General features: G+C 37.4%; 2 protein-coding genes across 3 annotated transcripts in view; one reads left to right on the top strand and one right to left on the bottom strand.

Annotated features, from left to right (window-relative positions):
• Positions 1-5,366, top strand: part of DYNC2LI1 (dynein cytoplasmic 2 light intermediate chain 1) — a 44,146-nt gene extending 38,780 nt beyond the window's left edge. Inside the window, exons 11-13 of one of the 2 annotated variants that reach the window (XM_082358291.1) lie at positions 1,649-1,746; positions 2,150-2,242; positions 5,060-5,366. In XM_082358291.1, the coding sequence (XP_082214417.1) occupies positions 1,649-1,746; positions 2,150-2,242; positions 5,060-5,122 (254 nt within the window). In that variant the 3' untranslated portion in view covers positions 5,123-5,366. The remainder of the gene's footprint in view (positions 1-1,648; positions 1,747-2,149; positions 2,243-5,059) is intronic. The other variant, XM_082358292.1, reaches the window with a different exon arrangement.
• Positions 5,367-14,932: 9,566 nt separating this feature from the next.
• The window catches only part of ABCG5 (ATP binding cassette subfamily G member 5), a 35,409-nt gene continuing 30,645 nt past the window's right edge, over positions 14,933-19,696 (bottom strand). The window contains exons 12-13 of the mRNA XM_082358167.1: positions 16,331-16,443; positions 14,933-15,529 (exon numbers count right to left, since the gene is read on the bottom strand). Of these exons, the coding sequence (XP_082214293.1) occupies positions 15,336-15,529; positions 16,331-16,443 (307 nt within the window). The 3' untranslated portion in view covers positions 14,933-15,335. The remainder of the gene's footprint in view (positions 15,530-16,330; positions 16,444-19,696) is intronic.

Below are 19,696 nucleotides of genomic sequence, written 5' to 3'. Positions count from 1 at the left end.
TAGTACATATTAGGATCAAGTTTAATATTCCAGACCATTTTCTATATATGTGAATGTGGTATAGAAAAAACTATTTTTTTGTTTTTTAATGTAATTTTTATTTTATATTGGAGTATAGTTGATTTACAATGCTGTGTTAGTTTCAGGTATACAGCAAAGTGATTCAGTTATACATAGACATATATCCATTCTTTTTTCAGATTCTTTTCCCATATAGGTTATTACAGAATATTGACTAGAGTTCCCTGTGCTATACAGTAGGTCCTTGTTGATTGTCTATTTTATATATAGTAGTGTGTATATGTTAATCCCAAACTCCTAATTTATCCCTCCCCCACCTTACCCCTTTGGTAATCATAAGTTTGTTTTCGAAGTCTGTGAGTCTACTTCTGTGTTGTAAATAAGTTCATTTGCCTCGGTTTTTTAGATTCCACATATGATATCATATGATATTTGTCTTTCTCTGACTGACTTACTTCACTTAGTATGATAATCTCTAGGTCCATCCACGTTGCTGCAAATGGCATTATTTCACTCTTTTTTATGGCTGAGTAATATTCCATTGTATATATGTACCATATCTTTTTTTTTTATTGGAGTATAATTGCTTTACCATGTTGTGTTAGTTTCTGCTGTAGAACAGAGTGAATCAACTATATGTATACATATATCCCCTCCCTCTTGAGCCTCCCTCCCACCCGCCCCCATCCCATGCGATGACCCCATGCTCTAGGTCATCACAGAGTGCCAAGCGGATCTCCCTGTGCTATACAGCAGCTTCCCACTAGCTATCTATTTTACACATGGTAATGTGTATGTATCAGTGCTACTCTCTCAATTCATCCCACACTCCCCTTTCCCCACTGCGTCCACAAGTCCATTCTCTACATCTGCATCTCTTTTCCTGCCCTGCAAATAGGTTCATCAGTACCATTGGAAAAAATTATGTTTTAATATAATTGTATCATTCTATATCATTTTGAAGTTTTCCTTTTTTACTCAATACACCTTAGTGATTTTTCCATATTAATGCTACATATAAGTCTATTTGGTACTTTGACTGCTGGATAGTGTTATAGAGCATGACTGTGCATAGTAATTTAGTTCACTATACCTCTATTGATGGACATTTCGGTTGTGGCCAATTTTTCACTAATACAAGTGATGCAGCCATGTGAAATCCTTAATGCATGTATGCAGGTATTTCTAGGGTAAACACCCAAAACTGAAATTGCTGGTTAATAGAGTTTGACCTTTTTTAGTATTTTCATAGTATTCACTAGTGCCTTATTACCCTCTGATTTAGCTGCCCCAATTTTCATTCTACTCATTAGCACATAAGAATAACTGTTTCCTTTACACATTCATGAACACATGAGAATATCAAACTTTATATTTTTGCCGAGCAGCAATTTAAGTGTGGGGAAAGAGGATTATAGTTTATTCATTACTCTATCTCTTCCTCTGGTACTAGAATCTGCCCCAGTGGCCTTGCTACACTGGGTCGGGGTAAATTTTCATAGTGACTATAGGAGAGGAGAAATGAGTGATCTAAGATTTACATTTTTATAAGTATCATCTGTTTTATTGATAGAGTTTGTAATGTTTTAGTCAATGCAGTCATTTGGAGTAAAACTTCCAATTTTAGGATCTCCTCCTGTTCCTGACAATGACATTGGAAAGCTTCATGCCCATTCACCAATGGAATTGTGGAAAAAGGTGTATGAAAAGCTCTTTCCACCAAAGGTATATATTTCTAATTCTTTTAAAGCAAGAATTTTCAGCACTATTCAACAGTTATTGGGAAATGTTTCAGCAGGCCTATTATAGTAACTTTGTTTTCTACTCACATGCTCAAAAATCAATTAAATATTTGCTAAAAATCTACTGTATATGAGGCACTGTGGGGCTTAAAAGATGCGTAAGACACGGTTTTCACTCTGCTTCCAAACAGAGCTCTCTCTGATTGTTAGAGAAGGGAGAGGCAACATCTGAAAGACGAGGGAGAGAGGACCTGGGGGAATTTGAACTGACCCTCAGCAGCGATGGCCGGCTGAGGAACGAGAACTTGGCTTGCGGGGTAGTTGATACCCCGCATTGAAGGTTTTGGGCTATGAGCATGAAATGATTTGAAGAATTGTGATTTCAGAGTATGAACACACTAAAAGATGTCAAGGACCCTGCAAGAGACCCTCAATATGCTGAAAGCGAAGTTGATGAAATGAGAATTCAGAAGGATCAGGTATTATCCTAAACATTTATTTTATTTCATCTTGAGTTTTATCACAGAAATATCCTTAGAATTCCATAAATTTTTCTCAATTTACTTAATTTTTTACTTTTAAAATTATTTAAATAGTACATCTTCACTATATATTAAAAAATTCTGATATTCATGAAGAGGAACTAAAAATCACCTATCATTCTACCACCCAGAGATGACTTAATGTTCACATATCCTTTTTGGACTTCCCAGTTTACTTTATGTTGAAGATGGGTAGTGATTCTTACCTCACTGTTGGGGAGACACTTCCATAATATTCTTTTGTTTGTGGGATTATTTAAAAGGTTTTGTTTTTTATTAGGACATTTAGATGTATCTATACTTTTCTTGTATCAGAAAAATTAAGGACTGGCTAATCTGAAAGCACACAAACGCAGTTGACAAAACCCAGAGTCTCTCAGGAAAGTGATTAAAAGTGGAGACTGCTTTCCATATATGCCAGACAGCACCATTTGTGATACACAGTCTAATGTAAGAATGCAAAAGTTAGTAAATTCATCATGATCCAATATTTAGATTTTCCCAGATCTCCTTTTAGTTAGATAAAATGAGACACTGTACAAAGAACATGCCCTTACTATAAGCACAGTAAATTGAATGCCCTGACCACCTCTCAGGTGGGATTTATAGAGCTGTATAACTTGGGCAGTCACATTGTTGCAAGGATAACCTGAAAGCAACGACCCACTGCAAGCGGGGACCAGCGTCTTTTTCTCAGCACTAGCCTTTCACCTTCAGGGGCTCTAGAATAAGTAAGCAAAACATTTAAGTACAGAAGACTTTTGAAAAATAGGTCATGAATATTTAGAGGGTGTTGTAGCTGTAGCAAAGTGAGAGGCATGTTGTAGGGACACTAAAATGACCTCATGTAACCCTTATTATGTGTGCAGGTTGGCTATAGAGATTAGTTGGAAGTCATCTCTGAATTAATATTTATCTAGGAGTTAATGACTAACTGCCATTGTTGATAAGAGTATCTGTTTATATTATATAGTGATCCCTGTTTTTTACACACACACACAAGATTATTAAAGCACTAGAGTATTTCTGAGCATCATGAGTTTTCACATTCAAATACATCTTCCCTAACTGACCTAAAACCATATGAATTTTGAGTGGAACTGGAAAGCAGCCCCACAATATCTTTCTTTACTCAACCCTTGCACCTCACTAATTCTACATTCTCTTGACTGATTTTTTTTAACTCACCTGAAAAGTTATAATATCCTAATTTTGCCTCTTTCATAGTATTTTATTCATGGTATTTTAGTAGATGAATTGATTTTAGTTTGTACATGTAGTACCTTAACATAATTTTATGCTTCTGCTTTAAAAGTCATGCTAATGATTACCAGTTGATGCTCAATTATTTTATAGATGTCCATTTCCAAATTTTGACATTCTAATATCCAAAACTTTAAATTTATATATTCTCTCAGTTTGCTGTCTGTAGAAGAGAGAAACTACTAGCACAGAATCTCAAAGCAATGCCCTCACCATTAGCATTGGTAAAAATAATTCAATTAAAGAAAGTTTGTGATAACTGATTACTGTTTATTCTTTATGAGCTAACAAACAATCTTTGAAACCATAAGTTACTGGTAAGGTAACTGGTGAACTGAGTTAACTTCATTAGAAGAAATAAACGAAGCTATAAAGACTACTTCGGAGTTAATACTATAAAAAATCCTTCTGAAGTCTTTATACAGTTTTGAAACTTTCAATATTTAAATTTTAATAACTTATAGGTACGAAAGAGACAATCTGCAATTTTTTTCTGAAAATGAGAATGCAATTTTCTTTTCCTAGCAAAAATGAACTTCAGTTACATTAGCCAGAGGGCAGTGATTGCCTTATCTTGCAGAGTAATCACTTTTTGCTTATCTGAAATAATAATATACTTTGTACACTTAGACATTGAACAACATGTAAGAGGCCAGGGAGGCAATCCCCTTAGATGATCCCTTTTGCAGGTCAGTCATCTCATGCAGGATATTCACCCCCACTAAAAGTTATATCTGTTTTATGAATTGTGAAAGGAACATATACTCATTGTGAAAAAAATCAAGACACAGAAGTATATAACATAGAAAATGGAAGTGTCCTGCCCTCTCTCCACCTATTTGCCTTTTTCATGTGGCACATAACGACCACTATTGTTTTTGCTGGCTGCCTATGAAGTCAAGTGTGAATGAGCACTGATGTATTTAATCAGTCCTTACTGGGAGATGTCTAAGCCATTTCCAATTGTGTGCCAGTACAACATTTCAGTGAATATCCTTCTATTGCTATTCTTCTGCTCTTCTCTATTATACTTATTGATAAAATTCTAAAGGTACAATCACTGGGTCAAACGATATGTACATTTATGTACATTTTAAACATTGATACTTTGCTAACTTCAACCACAATCTGACAAGAGTTGAACAGCAAATATTTAAAAATAAGATCACTTTTATATACTTAAAGTATGTCAAATGCTTAATTTTGTTAGTTGAAAAATAACTTGTATATACTATATAGTGTATATTTTGTCTGAAACTTTAATAAATTCATCTCCAAGTGCTGCTTTGGTGACACAGAAACTCTGAAGACTGCATTTCTAGAAAATAAATCCTAAGTATAATTATTTATAAAACAGTTGTCAAGAAATTTGGAGAATGATAATGTTATAAAGGATACACTGTTATACCCAAAAAAATGCTAAGGCAGTTTTAAGGTGCCTAGTTTTAAAATTTTAAGTTTTTTTGCAAGTAATACATATTTTTGTTTTAGGAACTGGAACAGTACAAAAGAAGTTCTTCCAAGTCTTGGAAACAAATGGAGCTTGATTCCTGAACCTAATGCAACTATAGGGTATTTATTTCTTCTTTTCCAAATACAAGTAAGATTATTTTATTACTTAATATTATAGTAATAAGTGAGGAAAGTCTAGATGTGTAATTTGTTAAAGGAAAAGTGGAATTTCTTGTATTAGTGCAACTCCCTGCATACTTTCAAGTCTCTTAAAAGGGAAAAATTTGTATAATTACATGCAATATTTTTTAAAAAATAAAAAGAATCTTGCAGGACCTACCTTTAACATGTTTAAGTAGCGTATACTTGGTTCAGCGTCTATAAGTTTCTGCTTATGTTTTCAGGAATATGAAAGCAAGAGCATTTAGTAACAGTTGTGAGTATAAGGTTGAGCATTTATATTAGACACATTCCTTCTCTAAGGGGTTCTCAGCTGTGTCTGGTAAGAAAAGTAGAATTGGGGTCACTTTCACAGGTGTCATCATTTTACTCTAATTAACGGTGAGGCACAAGAAGTATCTGAAGTACTTTTTTAAAATGCACATTCCTGAGCAGCAATCAAGATGGTGGAGTAGTAGGATGTGAAGCTCACCTTCTCCCACAAATGCATCAGAAATACATCTACATGTGGAACGATTCTCACAGAATATCTACTGAACACTGGCAGAAGACCTCAGACTGCTGAAAGGGCAAGAAAATCTCCAGGTAACCAGGTAGGAAAAAAGAAAATGAGAAAGGAATCGAGATGGGACCTGCAACCCTGGGAGGGAGCTATGAAAGAGGAAAGGTTCCTGCACCCTGGAAAGCCCCTTCACTGGTGGGGAGATCTGCTGGGGCAGAAGGGGAGCTTCAGAGACTCAGAGGAGAATGCAGCAGCCGGTTTGTGGCAGCCACAGCAGAGGGAAAACTGCACAGATGGTCTGTGCAGTGCTGCCGCCCTGCACTCACCAGCCTGAGATGCAGGTCCACTGGTGCAGGTGGGGACTGGGTGCCGGAACTCGGGCTTTGGAGATCAGACCCAGGGAGAGGACTGGGGTTGGCTGTGCAGAAACAGCCTGGGGCAGCTGGAATCTAGTGCGACTGCAACTGATGGTGTATGGGGAGGAAGCCTGGGCTGCCTTAGAGGCCAGGTGCCATTGTTTGGGGGTGCACGAGGGAAGGGGTGGGACCGCCATTGTAGCCTTTTTCTCTGTGTGCACTCACAGAGGGCAGGACACCACATGCACTGACTCCAGGAACCACCTGGAGGGAGGCAAGCCACCGCCTCCCTTACAGACTCTAGGAGCAGTCTCCAGCTGCCTCTGCTCCTGTCACATGCTCTGGGGCGCACCTGAGCCACCACTGCTGCCAAGAACCCCAAGACCAGGCACCAGCTGCTGCATCTGCACACCGCTATGAAGAGGATAACAACCAGCACACGCTGAGGAAAGAGTCAACAGGCATCCATACTAAAAACAGACCTTGCACCAAATATATTAAACTCACACAAGCTACACAGAGACATCCCCACATATAAATAGCTTTCCAAGGTCACAGTAGATAATTGTTTCTCCTAAACTCACAGAGTAAGAGAAATATAAGTAGAATGAAGAAGCAGAGGAACCACTCCAAGTTAAAAGACCAAGAGAATTCCCCTGAAAGAACAAATAATGAAACAGACCTCTTTAGTCTAATAGACACCAATTTCAAAAAGGAGATAATGAAAATAAATACTGAAGGAATTAAGAAAGGCTATCAACAGAAATGCAGAGTACTGTAAAAAGGAACTAGAAACTATAAAAAGGAACCCAGAAAAATTAGAAAACTCATTTGCAGAGACAAAAGCTGAGCTAAAGACAATGAATAGCAAAATGAATAATGCAGAAGAATGAATAAGTGATCTGGAAGATAGAATAATGGAAATCACCCAATCAGGACAGCAGACAAAGCCAAATGAAAAAAAAAATGAAAGCAATATGAGAGACCTATAGGATAATATAAAGCATTCCAATCAATGCATAATAGGGATTCCAGAAGGGGAAGAAAGAGAAAAGGGGATCAAAAATGTATTTGAAGAAATTATGGCTGAAAACTTCCCAAACATAAAGAAGGAAACATATCCAGGTACAGGAAGCACAGAGAGTCCCAAACAAGATAAACTCAAACAGACCTACACCAAGACATATTATAATAAAAATGGCAAAAGTTAAAGAGAGGATTCTAAAGGCAGCAAGAGAAAAACTAAAGAGGTAATTACAAGGGAACCCCCATAAGCCTATTACCATCTGGCCTCTACAGAAACGTTTGCAGGCCAGAAGGGAGTGGCAAGATACATTCAAAGTCCTGAAAGGAAAAACTCTGCAACCTAGGATACTCTACCCAGCAAGATTATTATTTAGAATAGAAGGAGAAATAAAGAATTTCTCAGACAAGCAAAAACTAAAAGAATACAGCAATACTAAACCTATCCTAAAGGAAATATTGAAAGGTCTTCTCTAAGTAGAAAAAAAGTAAGAATCTATAGGAAAGAGAAAATTACAATTGGAAAGTAAATCACTTAAGTAAGCCAGTACACAGATTTAAAAAAACATCAAAAAAACTCTGTGAAAGTGATGATAACCACAATGAACAGCAAAAGGATGGAGATGTAAGAGGACATCAAAATCATAAAATGTGGAGGAGGAGAGTAAGAAAATGTAGGGTTTTTTTTCTTTCCCCTAGAATGTGTTTGAGCCTATATGACTACCAGTCTAAGGCAAATAGATATAGGAAGGGGTTAACATACTTGAAAAACAGGGTAACCGCAAATCAAAAACATACAACAGATTCACAAAAACAAAAAAGAAGAGAACATAAGTATAATACAAAAGAAAGTCATCAAACCACAAAAGGAAAAACAAAAAGAAAGGGACAAGGAAGAAATATAAAATTAATGAGAAAATGAGGTTTAAAATGGCAATAAATACATATCTATCAATAATTACCTTAAATGTCAATGGAGTAAATGCTCCAATCCAAAGACAGAGTGGCAGATTGGATAAAAAACACAAGCCTACGATATGCTGCCTACAAGAGACACGCTTTAGGGCAAAGGACAAAAATTGAAAGTGAGGGGATGGAAAAAGATATTTCATGCAAACGGAAATGACAAGAGAGCAGGGGTCGCAATACTCAGACAAAATAGACTTTAAAACAAAGGCCATAAAGAAAGATAAAGAGGGATACTATACAGTGATAAAAGGTTCAATACAAGAGGAGAATTTTACACTCATCAACGTATATGCACCTAATATAGGAGCACCCAAATACATAAAACAAATACTAACTGACGTAAAGGGAGAAATAGACAGGAATACAGTAATAATAGGAGATTTTAACACCCATTCACATCAATGGACAGATCTTCTAGACAGAGAATAATGCAACAGAGATCCTAAATGATACAATAGAACAGTTAGACTTAATTGATGTTTTCAGGACATTACATCCAAAAAACCTAGAATATACCTTCTTTTCAAGTGCACATGGAACATTCTCTAGGATTGACCACATACTAGGGCACAAGACAAGCCTCAACAAATTTAAGAGTATAGAAATTATCTCAAGCATCTTTTCTGACCACAACAGCATAAACCTAGAAAGTATCCACAGAAAAAGAAGTGAGAAAAAACAATTACATGGAGATTAAAACAACATGCTTCTAAAAAACAGATGGGTCATCGATGAAATCTAAGAGGAAATTTAAAAAATACCTTGAGACAAATGACAATGAAAACACAACCATACAAAATCTATGGGATGCAGCAAAAGCAGTTCTTAGAGGGAAGTTCAGAGCAATACAGGCCTTCCTCAAAAAAACAAGAAAAATCTCAAACAACCTAACCTACCACTTAAAAAAATCAGAAAAAGGAGAACAAACAAAACCTAAAGTCAGCAGAAAGAAAGAAATAATAAAGATCAGAGAGGAAATAAATAAAAGAGATTTAAAAAAATAGAAAAAAATCAATAAAACCAAGAGCTGGTTCTTTGAAAGGACAAACAAGATTGACAAACTTCTGGCCAGGCTCACGAAGAAGAAAAGAGAGAGAACCCAAATAAACAAGATATGAAAAAGGAGACATAACGACTGATACTGCAAAAATACAAAAAACCATAAGGTAATACTATGAACAATTATATGCCAACAAATTCAACAACCTAGAAGAAATAGACAAGTTTCTAGAAACATACAGCCCACCAAAATTAAATCAAAAAGAAATAGATAATGTGAACCACTGATCACGAGAAGTGAAATAGAATCTGTAATTTAAAAACTCCCTACAGGGACTTCCCTCGTGGTCCAGTGGTCAAGAATCCACCTTCCAATGCAGGGGATGCAGGTTCAATCCCTGGTCGGGGAACTACGATCCCACATGCCATGGGGAAACTAAGCCTGCGCACTCTAGAGCCCGCGAGCCACACCTAGAGAGCCCACATGCCACAACTACTGAGCCTGTGTGCTCTGGAGCCCACGCACCACTAGAAAGCCCCGCACGCCGCAATGACTGAGCCCATGCACTCTAGTACCCTTGCGCCACAACTAGAGAAGCCCACGTACCGCAACAAAGAACCCAAGTGCTGCAATGAAAGATCTCGCATGCCAAAACTAAGACCCGAGGCAGCCAAATAAATAAATAAATATAATTTTAAAAATAAATAAAAATAAAAACTCCCTACAAACAGAAGTCCAGGACCAAATGGCCAATTCTGCCAAACATACAAAGAAGAACTTGTACCGATCCTTCTCAAACTCTTCCAAAAAATTGAAGAGGAACACTCCCAAATACATTCTATGAAGCCACCATCACCCTAATACCAAAACCAGACAAAGACACCACCAAAAAAGAAAACTAAGGCCAATATAGATGCAAAAAATCTCAACAAATATTAGCAAACCGAATCCTACAATGCATAAAAAGAGATCATACACCATGACCAAGTGGGATTCATCCCAAGTTCACAAGGATGGCTCAACATACACAAATCAATCAATGTGATACACCACATAAATGAAAGAGAAGACAAAAACTACATGATCATTTCAATAGACCCAGAAAAAACATTTGACAAAATTCAACATCCATTCACGATAAAAACTCTTACCAAAGTGGGTATAGAGGGAACATAATCTCAACATAATAAAAACTATTTATGATAAACACACAGCCAATATAATACTCAATGGTGAAAAGCTGAAAGCCTTCCCACTAAAATCTGGAACAAGACAAGGATGCCCACTCTCACCTCTTCTATTCAACATAGTACTGGAAGTCCTAGCCACAGCAATCAGACAAGAAAAAGAAATAAAAGGTATCCAAATTGGAAGGGAAAAGGTAAAATTGTCATTTTATGCAGATGATATGATACTATATATAGAAAACCCTAAAGACTCTACACAAAAACTACTAGAACTGATAAACAAATTCAGCATGTAGCAGGATACAAGATTAACATACATAAATCGGTTGCATTTCTTTACACCAACAATGAAATATCAGAAAGGGAATGTAAAAAAAAAATAGCTTTTAAAATTGCACCCCCAAAAATAAAATGCTTAGGAATAAACCTGACCAAGGAGGTAAAAGACTTATATGCTGAGAACTATAAAACATTAATAAAGAAGCCTGAAGATGATTCAAAGAAACGGAAAGATATCCCATGCTCTTGGATTGAAAGAATTAATATTGTTAAAATGGCCATACTACCCAAAGCAATCTACAGATTTAATATAATACCTATCAAATTACCCATGACATTTTTCACAGAACTAGAATAATCCTAAAATTCATACGGAACCATAAAAAACCCAGAATTGCCAAAGCAATCCTGATGAAAAAGGACAAAGCAGGAAACATAACGCTCCCAGCCTTCAGACAATACTACAAAGCTACAGTAATTGAAACAACTTGGTACTGGCACAGAAACAGACATATGGATCAATAGAACAGAATATAGAGCCCAGAAATAAACCCACACACCTATGGTCAATTAATCTTCAACAAAGGAGGCAAGAATACACAATGGGAAAAAGACAATCTCTTCAGCAAGTGGTGCTCGGAAAGTTGGACAGCCACATGTAAATCAGTGAAGTTAGAACACACCCTCTCTCTTACCATACACAAAAATAAACTCAAAATGACTTAAAGACTTAAACACAAGATATGACGCCATAAAACTCCTAGAAGAGATCATAGGCAAAACATTCTCTGATATAAATTGTACCAGTGTTTTCTTAGGTCAGTCTCCCAAGGCAGTAAAAACAAAAATAAACAAATGGGACCTAATCAAACTTACAAGCTTTTGCACAGCAAAGGAAACCATAAACAAAACAAAAAGACAACCTATGGAACGGGAGAAAAATTTGCAAACAACACGACCAACAAGGGCTAAATTTCCAAAATATACAAACAACTCATACAACTGAACAAAAAAACCCCACAAACAACCCAATTGAAAAATGAGCAGGGCTTCCCTGGTGGCGCGGTGGTTGGGAATCCGCCTGCCAATGCAGGGGACACGGGTTCGAGCCCTGGTCTGGGAGGATCCCACGTGCCACGGAGCAACTAGGCTCGTGAGCCACAACTGCTGAGCCTGCGTGTCTGGAGCCTGCGCTCTGCAACAAGAGAGGCCGCGACAGTGAGAGGCCCGCGCACCGCGATGAAGAGTGGCCCCCGCTTGCTGCAACTAGAGAAAGCCCACACACAGAAACGAAGACCCAACACAGCCATAAATAAATTAAATAAATAAATAAATAAATAAATAAAAAGAAAAATGGGCAGAAGACCTAAATAGACATTTCTCCAAAGAAGAAATACAGATGACCAATAGGCACATGAAAAGATGCTCAACATCGCTAATTTTTAGATATGCAAATCAAAACTACAATGAAATACCACCTCACACTGGTCAGAATGGCCATCATTAAAAAGTCTACAAATAACAAATGCTGGAGAGGGGGTGGAGAGAAGAGAACTCTCCTACACTGTTGGTGGGAATGTAAGTTGGTGCAGCCACTGTGGAAAACAGTATGGAGGTTCCTCAGAAAACTGAAAATAGAATTACTATATGATCCAGCAGTCCCACTCCTGGGCATATATACAGACAAAACTGTAATTCAAAAAGATACATGCACCCATATGTTCAGAGCAGCACTGTTCACAATAGCCAAGACATGGAAACAACCTAAATGTCCATCAACAGATGAATTGATAAAGATGTGGTACATATATACAATGGAATACTACTCAGCCATAAAAAAGAATGAAATAATGCCATTTGCAGAGATTATCATACTAAGTGAAGTAAGTCAGAAAGACAAATATCATATGATATCATATATATGTAGAATCTAAAATATGAACAAATGAACCTATCTATGAAATAGAAACAGAATCAGGGACATAGAGAATAGACTGGTGGTTGCCAAGGGGGAGGGGCTGGGAGAGGGTTGGATTGGAAGTTTGGGATTAGCAGATGAAAACTGATATATACAAAATGGATAAACAACAAGGTCCTGCTGTATAGCCCAGGGAACTATATTCAATATCCTGTGATAAACCATAATGCAAGAAAAAGAATGTATATATATGTATAACAGTCACTTTGCTATACAGCAGTAATTAACACAACATTGTAATTCAACTATACTTCAACAAAAAATAAATTAAAAAAATAATAATAAAATATGACACAAATGATCCTATCTATGAAACAGAAAGAGAATCACAGAGGGCACTGGTGGTTGCCAAGGGGGAGGGGTTGGGGAGGGATGGAGTGGGAAGTTGGGTTAGCAGATGTAAGCTTTTATATATAGAATGGATAAACAACAAGGTCCTACTGTATAGCACAGAGAACTATATTCAGTATCCGTGATAAACCATAATGGAAAAGAATATAAAAATGAATGTATATATATATGTATAACTGAATCACTTTGCTGTACAGCAGAAATTAACACAACACTGTAAATCAACTATATTTCAATTTTTAAAAAAAGAAAAAAAATAAAATAAAATGCACATTCCTCAGTCCCCACACCCAGAGATCCTGAATCAGTGGGTCTGGAATGGGGCTCAGTAATCTGCATTTTTCATCAGCACCTCTGGTGATTCTCACATACTTACTTTGAGTATAACTTTTTGAAGAACAGGCAAATTTAAGGAGATAGTCTATCAATAAGCAGGCCAAGACTGCATGAGTTAGTAGGATCATTTCCAAGGTGGAATAGCCTTTAAGAAGCCTTCAGACTCCTGGAGACTTGTGTATCTGCTAGCCAAGTTCAGTTGGAGTAAGCATAATTGCTGTCATTAAACAGGAAAGTAATTTATTCTCTGTTCTTCCATTTCCACTATAAAATATGTTGACTCTAATATGCCATGCACCCAGCTTCAAATAAGCACACTTACTAACCTCAAGAACACCAAGACTGATGAGTGGTATCCAAGTGGATAGCAAACTACCTGGTTATTGCAGTGAAATACGACTTCCTAAACTAGTTACAATGCATGTGGTTCCAACACTCTGGAAAACAGAATTTCACCATGTCTACAAGGAACTGCAGTCTTAGGAGCAGACAGGCACCCTGCTTGAGTGCTGTGGAGAAAGAGCTCCCTTTAAATCAACAGTGAACGTTTTGATCTCAGAAATATCACTGACTTGGTGGGAACAGGAATTTTTATTACATATTTTGATTTTCTTATACATCACTGTCCATTTTTGACTGAGACAAACTGTCACATGTTGAAAGTCATTGTGTTTTTCTAAGATGGTATCACTAACATTTAATAGCTTGAAGTCACGTGCTATGTCAATTTTCCAAATGTTTCTGAGCTAGAATGAAATTCATCTGCATATGAATAGTAGAAAGTGTTTCCACTTACGTTGTACATACATATCTTTAGTAAGTTGAAATCAGTGATTTCAAAAGAGGTTCCTGTGGGACTCTCTTTGAACTACTTTAATAGATTATCATCTCCAGAATTGTCTATAACTGATGTGACATATATAATCTGTAAGACATTATGTAACTATTATACCATAATCATCAGTGTCAAAGACCTTTTATAAAAATTGACAATACTATTCTGGTACTTTACCAATGTCTGCTGATCCTTAAATACTGTTCTAAGAAATAGAATTTTACTGTGGTTTCCTTAATGAAATGATCTTTCCCACTATAATGTGAGATCTTTCAAATACTATAATTTATCATTCATTACAAGTTAGGTCACAGTAACTGAACAAGTTCATGTACTATCTAAGATATTCTCACTCAAAGTTACCATGGTAACATGAAGACAGTTTCATTTCAGACTTGTACATGAATTACTTGAAGATCAGAAAGATCAGTTATTTAGTCCAGAACCCACTTTTAGTAATCTATATACATCATTTAATCCCTAAAAATATGTATTTATCAGCATTCTTTCTCTTTACAATTCAAGAACATGAATTCCTAGTGTGTGACTCTGTTCTTAGTGTAAATGTTGTGTCAATTGAGCATCTTTTCTATGTGGACTTTAAATAACAGCTGCTCTCCAACCTTAAAAATGTCATTTCTCAGTGCCTACACTTTAGTAACATTTACTTTTAATTTTATAAGTAAACTAAGCGGAAAGTGAAAAATAGCAAACTCTTTTTGTCTAGTGTGCTGTTCTCAGTTCAGCCCATTTCTGCCATTTTCCATTTTAACCATCAGTAAAATGAGTGGATGCTCTGTGTCAGGGGTCTTTATCCAACATCTGTCCAACATCCTCTCCATGTGATCAGTTAACTTATGTAGACATGTGCACGTAAATAGGGTTTTTAAATGAAAATGAAAGCATTCTTACCCAATTCTGCATGATGCTTTGCTTCAATCAAACCACAACTCTTGTTCTGTTACTTACAATCATTCAAATGTTTTCTTTTTTACCAAAGCCTTTATCAAATGTAAGCATAAGCTTTAACCTATTTTTCTGTGTCTAGAACAAAGAAAACAAATAGTCACACTAGTCTCCCATAACTTTATGAATTATTATTTACATCTTTGGACCAGCTCAGTCACAATTTCCAAATACCACATGTCCCTCCTGGAATAGCATTCAAGGCCTGCATGGATCCAAGGGGCACAGGGAGTCTTAATGGTTAAAAGTCTTACAAGGTACTATTAAGAATCACGTGACATTCTTATTTCAGAAATTCAAAGCAGTCATGTACATCTGGGAGCTTAAGTTCCATTTTGCAGCAATGTTCTTTACTATCTGCTAATGAGATAATCCCTGATTTTAAAAACAATTATTCCTAGGATGACAAGAACTGGGATAAATGAATACAAAATCAGAAAGTTGGCTGTGAATCTGGATGTTGCACCTGGGCAGGTTCTCTCAATGAACTGAATTCCTTGACTGAAGGCACACATTGGATTAGTTGACATAGAACCATTTGAGTTGCCTGCCAGGGAAAAGATTGACAATGTCAAATATGGTACTTGCAAGGTAATTTAATCACCACGTATTTATCAGATGCCCACTAAATGCTCAGCATTCTGCTAAGTACCCTTCTTCATGAAGATACAGGAAATTTTAGAGAGCCCAAATTCATTATTAGATGAAGCAATAGTGAGTGTTGGGGGCCTTGAAGATGGAAACGGGTTTGTTTCCATTTTGGGTGTATATTCAGTACCATAGTACTGATAAAAATTATGATCACTTAGCACTGAATATCCCAAGGTTACTAATGTTATCACCTAAAGATACATAAAACAACTACTAAATTCTGCCCTGTTCTTTAGGTGTCTTCACAGAGTGGCCTGGGATTTCCAATGGCCAGGAGGGCCTTGCTGTGCTCCCACTGCACTCTTGTGGGATTAGGGAACAGATTTTTGCCAAAAATGGCTTCACTCAGCTACATACTCTGTACATTTGGGGGAAGAAGAAGCCACTGCAGCCTGCTTCAACCTGTTCAGTAGGTATAGGAACTGATCCATCCAGAATACGCTAGAGTTTACCTCAGTATACATTAAGTCTATCATTTTCTAAAAACATCAGAGTGCCCTTAAGCTATTGACCTTTGACAAGTGACTAGCTTGACTACTGCTTATTATTTTAAATATCAGAGAAAATGTTAGACTCTTCAAAACAAAGTTTTAAATCTATTTTACAATATAGCATTTACTTAAAAAATATATTACCCTCAAGGAATTGTTTTTTTCAAACTAATATGTAAAAATAAATTCCAAAATTGAATACTTACCACAAGTGAAATTCTGTCCATAGAACTCATTGACTACAAGAATCTCAGAGCAATATTTTTGGAATGTAAAATAACTGAAGATTTTAAAAGGAAGGGGCATTTCTTCTGTGTTTCTTAAGAAAAAGCAAAAAGAAAGAAAGATGAACTTCAATAGGCTCTGGTAGCAGTCCTACCAAATGAAAAGAAAGGCAACCCTCATGTTTCCCAACAGGAATATACATAGTTTTTCATCTCTCATTATAAAAAGTATGTTCACTAGAAAAACTTCAAACTACACTGAGAAGTGTAAAGAAATACCACTGCCCAGAAATAACTATTGTTAACATTTTGGTGATATATGTAATGTGTATTTATAACATTTTACATAAATGGAATTAAACTCATCCTCTTTCCTAACCTGCTTTTTCAAACAAACGTATGCCTCAGACATCCTTTCAAGTCAGTAAGCATAACACACCATCATTTTTAATCACAGCTTGGTGATCCATTATAGTAGGAACCTTAATTTAACACGCCCCTGATGATGGATTGGTGTCTAATTTTATTGGTAAGCACCATTGATATAAACATAAAAACAAATAACACACCACATTAGCGGAGGATGTTTGTGGTTAAACAGATTTGAGGGTGCTAATGTATGAAGTGAGAACTAAACTATAATACAAGGGGAAAAGGATGGCGAGAACAAGCAGACATTCGTTGTGAAACCTGCTTCAGGAGAAACTTCATGCTGACCTGTGGCCTTCTTAGTCCACTCAATAGCTTTTATCAACCAACAAATATGTATTACATTCTATTTGCGAGGCACTAGTTCTGGGTGCTTACGGAATTCAAAAGAAGCATCCTACCCCTAAAGACTCATAATGCAGTTGGGAGACATAAACTATATATTCTCAAGGCTATAAAAAATACACAGTGGTGAACAATTTGTGCTTAGAAAGTATAGAAAACCAGTACTACATGTCCGTGATATTCTTGTATTTATTATTTATGGTTTCACCAAGTGATCCCCAAACTCCGTGACTTTCGGTTATTGGCAATTTTCTGAGGCACAAAGTTGAATTAGCCACATTGAGAGGCTGCTGACTGGAAAGGACAGATCGGAATCTGGGGAGGATGTAGGGGCAGAGGAAGGACACTCTAGGAAGGCAGAATGGTATGAGCACAGGCACGTGCGACTGGATGGGCTAGAAAGGCTGAGGATCCGAAGTGGGAGCGGCGGGAGGTGAGGTTGGAATGGTATCCACGAACCGGCTCTTTCAGGGCCTTGCAGGCAATTGGCATTGAAGGACCATGATAAAAGTCACATTGCAATCGATGTTTTAAGAAAATTAAAGTGGCTCCGGCAAGTAGGATGGACCAGAATAAGAGTAGAGTAGGAACAGCAAAAAAGAGAGCAGGCCGCAGCAGAAGTTCAAGGATGCGATGACAAAGGCTTGTAAGAGGATGATGGCCACGAGAAGACGGCTGCCCAGACGGCTAGAGTGTGACGTAGGAGCCGTGTGCCTTCATCTTGTACCATACCACACAAGGCAAACTCAAAAGCTCCATGTGCATCTGTGATTTGACATCAGAGAAGAAAACCAATGTGATTTGGTGACTGATCCAGTGTGTAGGCAGTCCAAGAAGAGAGAGTAGTCATTCATTTATTCACTCGATCCAAATATTTTTGGCAAACCTAATTGGTTAAAGGCCTTGGGCCGGCCACTGAGAAGAGCTATAATGATGAACGAGACACAGCTGCTGCCCTCAAGAGGCTGACTGCAACGTGAGCAGCATGTGATGGGCTGTGAGACCCAACAAAGGGGCCCTTCAGAGAGAGCTCGCCCTGTCAAGAGAACAACAGCCAGGCTTCGTGCAGGTGGCAGAGGGGGGACAAATGGATCAGTGAAAGACACAGGAGGAGAACTAGGCTGTGTCACAGCAATCCTTGCAGTACATCCGAGAGGGAGGAACCACAGATCTAAATTTACTGATGTGGGACCATCTACATTATATTGTTAAAAGGGGGGAAAAGCACGCATACCTTACTCCTTCACAATAGTATGAGCTCATTTTAATCAAAGATTATATAAAAGTCTAGCAAAATACACAACAAAATTTAACTCTGGGTTGTGATACTTCAGTTAACTTTTACTTAACTTCCTTATACATTTCTGTATTGTGTGCTTTTCCCCCCAAAGAACTTGCATTATTTTGTAAGCAGAAAGAACAACAAAGCTATTTCCACTTGTGTTTAAAGGAAGAGGCAGCCGAAAGTGCCCATGTTGCAGGCACTCAGTCAGGAAAGATGATGACTTGAGGGAAAATCCATAAACTCAATGACTAGGAGGTTGATGTGGCCTTCAGGAGCACAGTTTCACCCCAGTGATGGAGCGGAACCCAGGTGAAGCCTTGGGATGTTGAGATCTTGCAAAGAACTCAACAGCATTTTGATAATGTTGGCCACTGCCCCCCTCTCAACAATAATCAATCCCCTTTCCTATAAACCAAATACGTGAAATAGTGCCAGACTGATTGCAGCACATAATGTTTCAAATATGAAAGAGGAGATGCTGCTGAAGACTGGGTCTGTAATTTGCTGGCTTGATCCCATGCCACTGGGGTGATCTTATCTGTGCATTTTTCATAGATGCTAACAAGCCAATTAAGCAACACAGACAAATACAATGTAATGGTGTCACTGTAAAAAAATATCCTCCCTGACTGGTCAAAACCGAACTCACTTGGCTTTATAATATCTCACCTTTTAATAACTCACTACAGTTCATGAAGTGTTTCCACGTTGCTGATCTCATTCGAGTCTCATGATCCCTTGAGGCAGGTGGGGCTGAGATCATTATCTCCATATTATAAATGATGAAATTAATTTAGGTAGAAAAGTAACTTGCCAATGGTCACTTGGCAACTAAATGGTAGGAGGAAGACTCTGACTCCAGGGTCGGTGCTGTCTCCAGGGAGCCACATGCCTCCTGGGAGAGTCTTTACAGTCGTGTGATCAGAGCAAAGTCAAGTCTGAGCTTAGTTTTCTTACCTGAATGTGGATTGCTCTGAGAGTTAATTAAAGAAATAAATATGATTACATACAATAGCTGCTCAATAGCTTCTTTCTTTGATTTTTTTTAACATCTTTATTGGAGTATAATTGCTTTACAATGGTGTGTTAGTTTCTGCTTTATAACAAAGTGAATCAGCTACACATATACATACATCCCCATATCTCCTCCCTCTTGTGTCTCCCTCCCACCCTCCCTATCCCACCCCTCTAGGTGGTCACAAAGCACCAAGCTGATCGCCCTGTGCTATGCAGCTGCTTCCCACTAGCTATCTGTTTTACATTTGGTAGTGTATATATGTCCATGCCAC

This window comes from Balaenoptera borealis (assembly GCF_965194805.1).
Source record: "Balaenoptera borealis genome assembly, chromosome: 15".
Lineage (NCBI taxonomy): Eukaryota > Metazoa > Chordata > Mammalia > Artiodactyla > Balaenopteridae > Balaenoptera > Balaenoptera borealis.
Note: the sequence above shows the minus strand (reverse complement) of the source record. Positions and strands in the feature narration are given on the sequence as shown.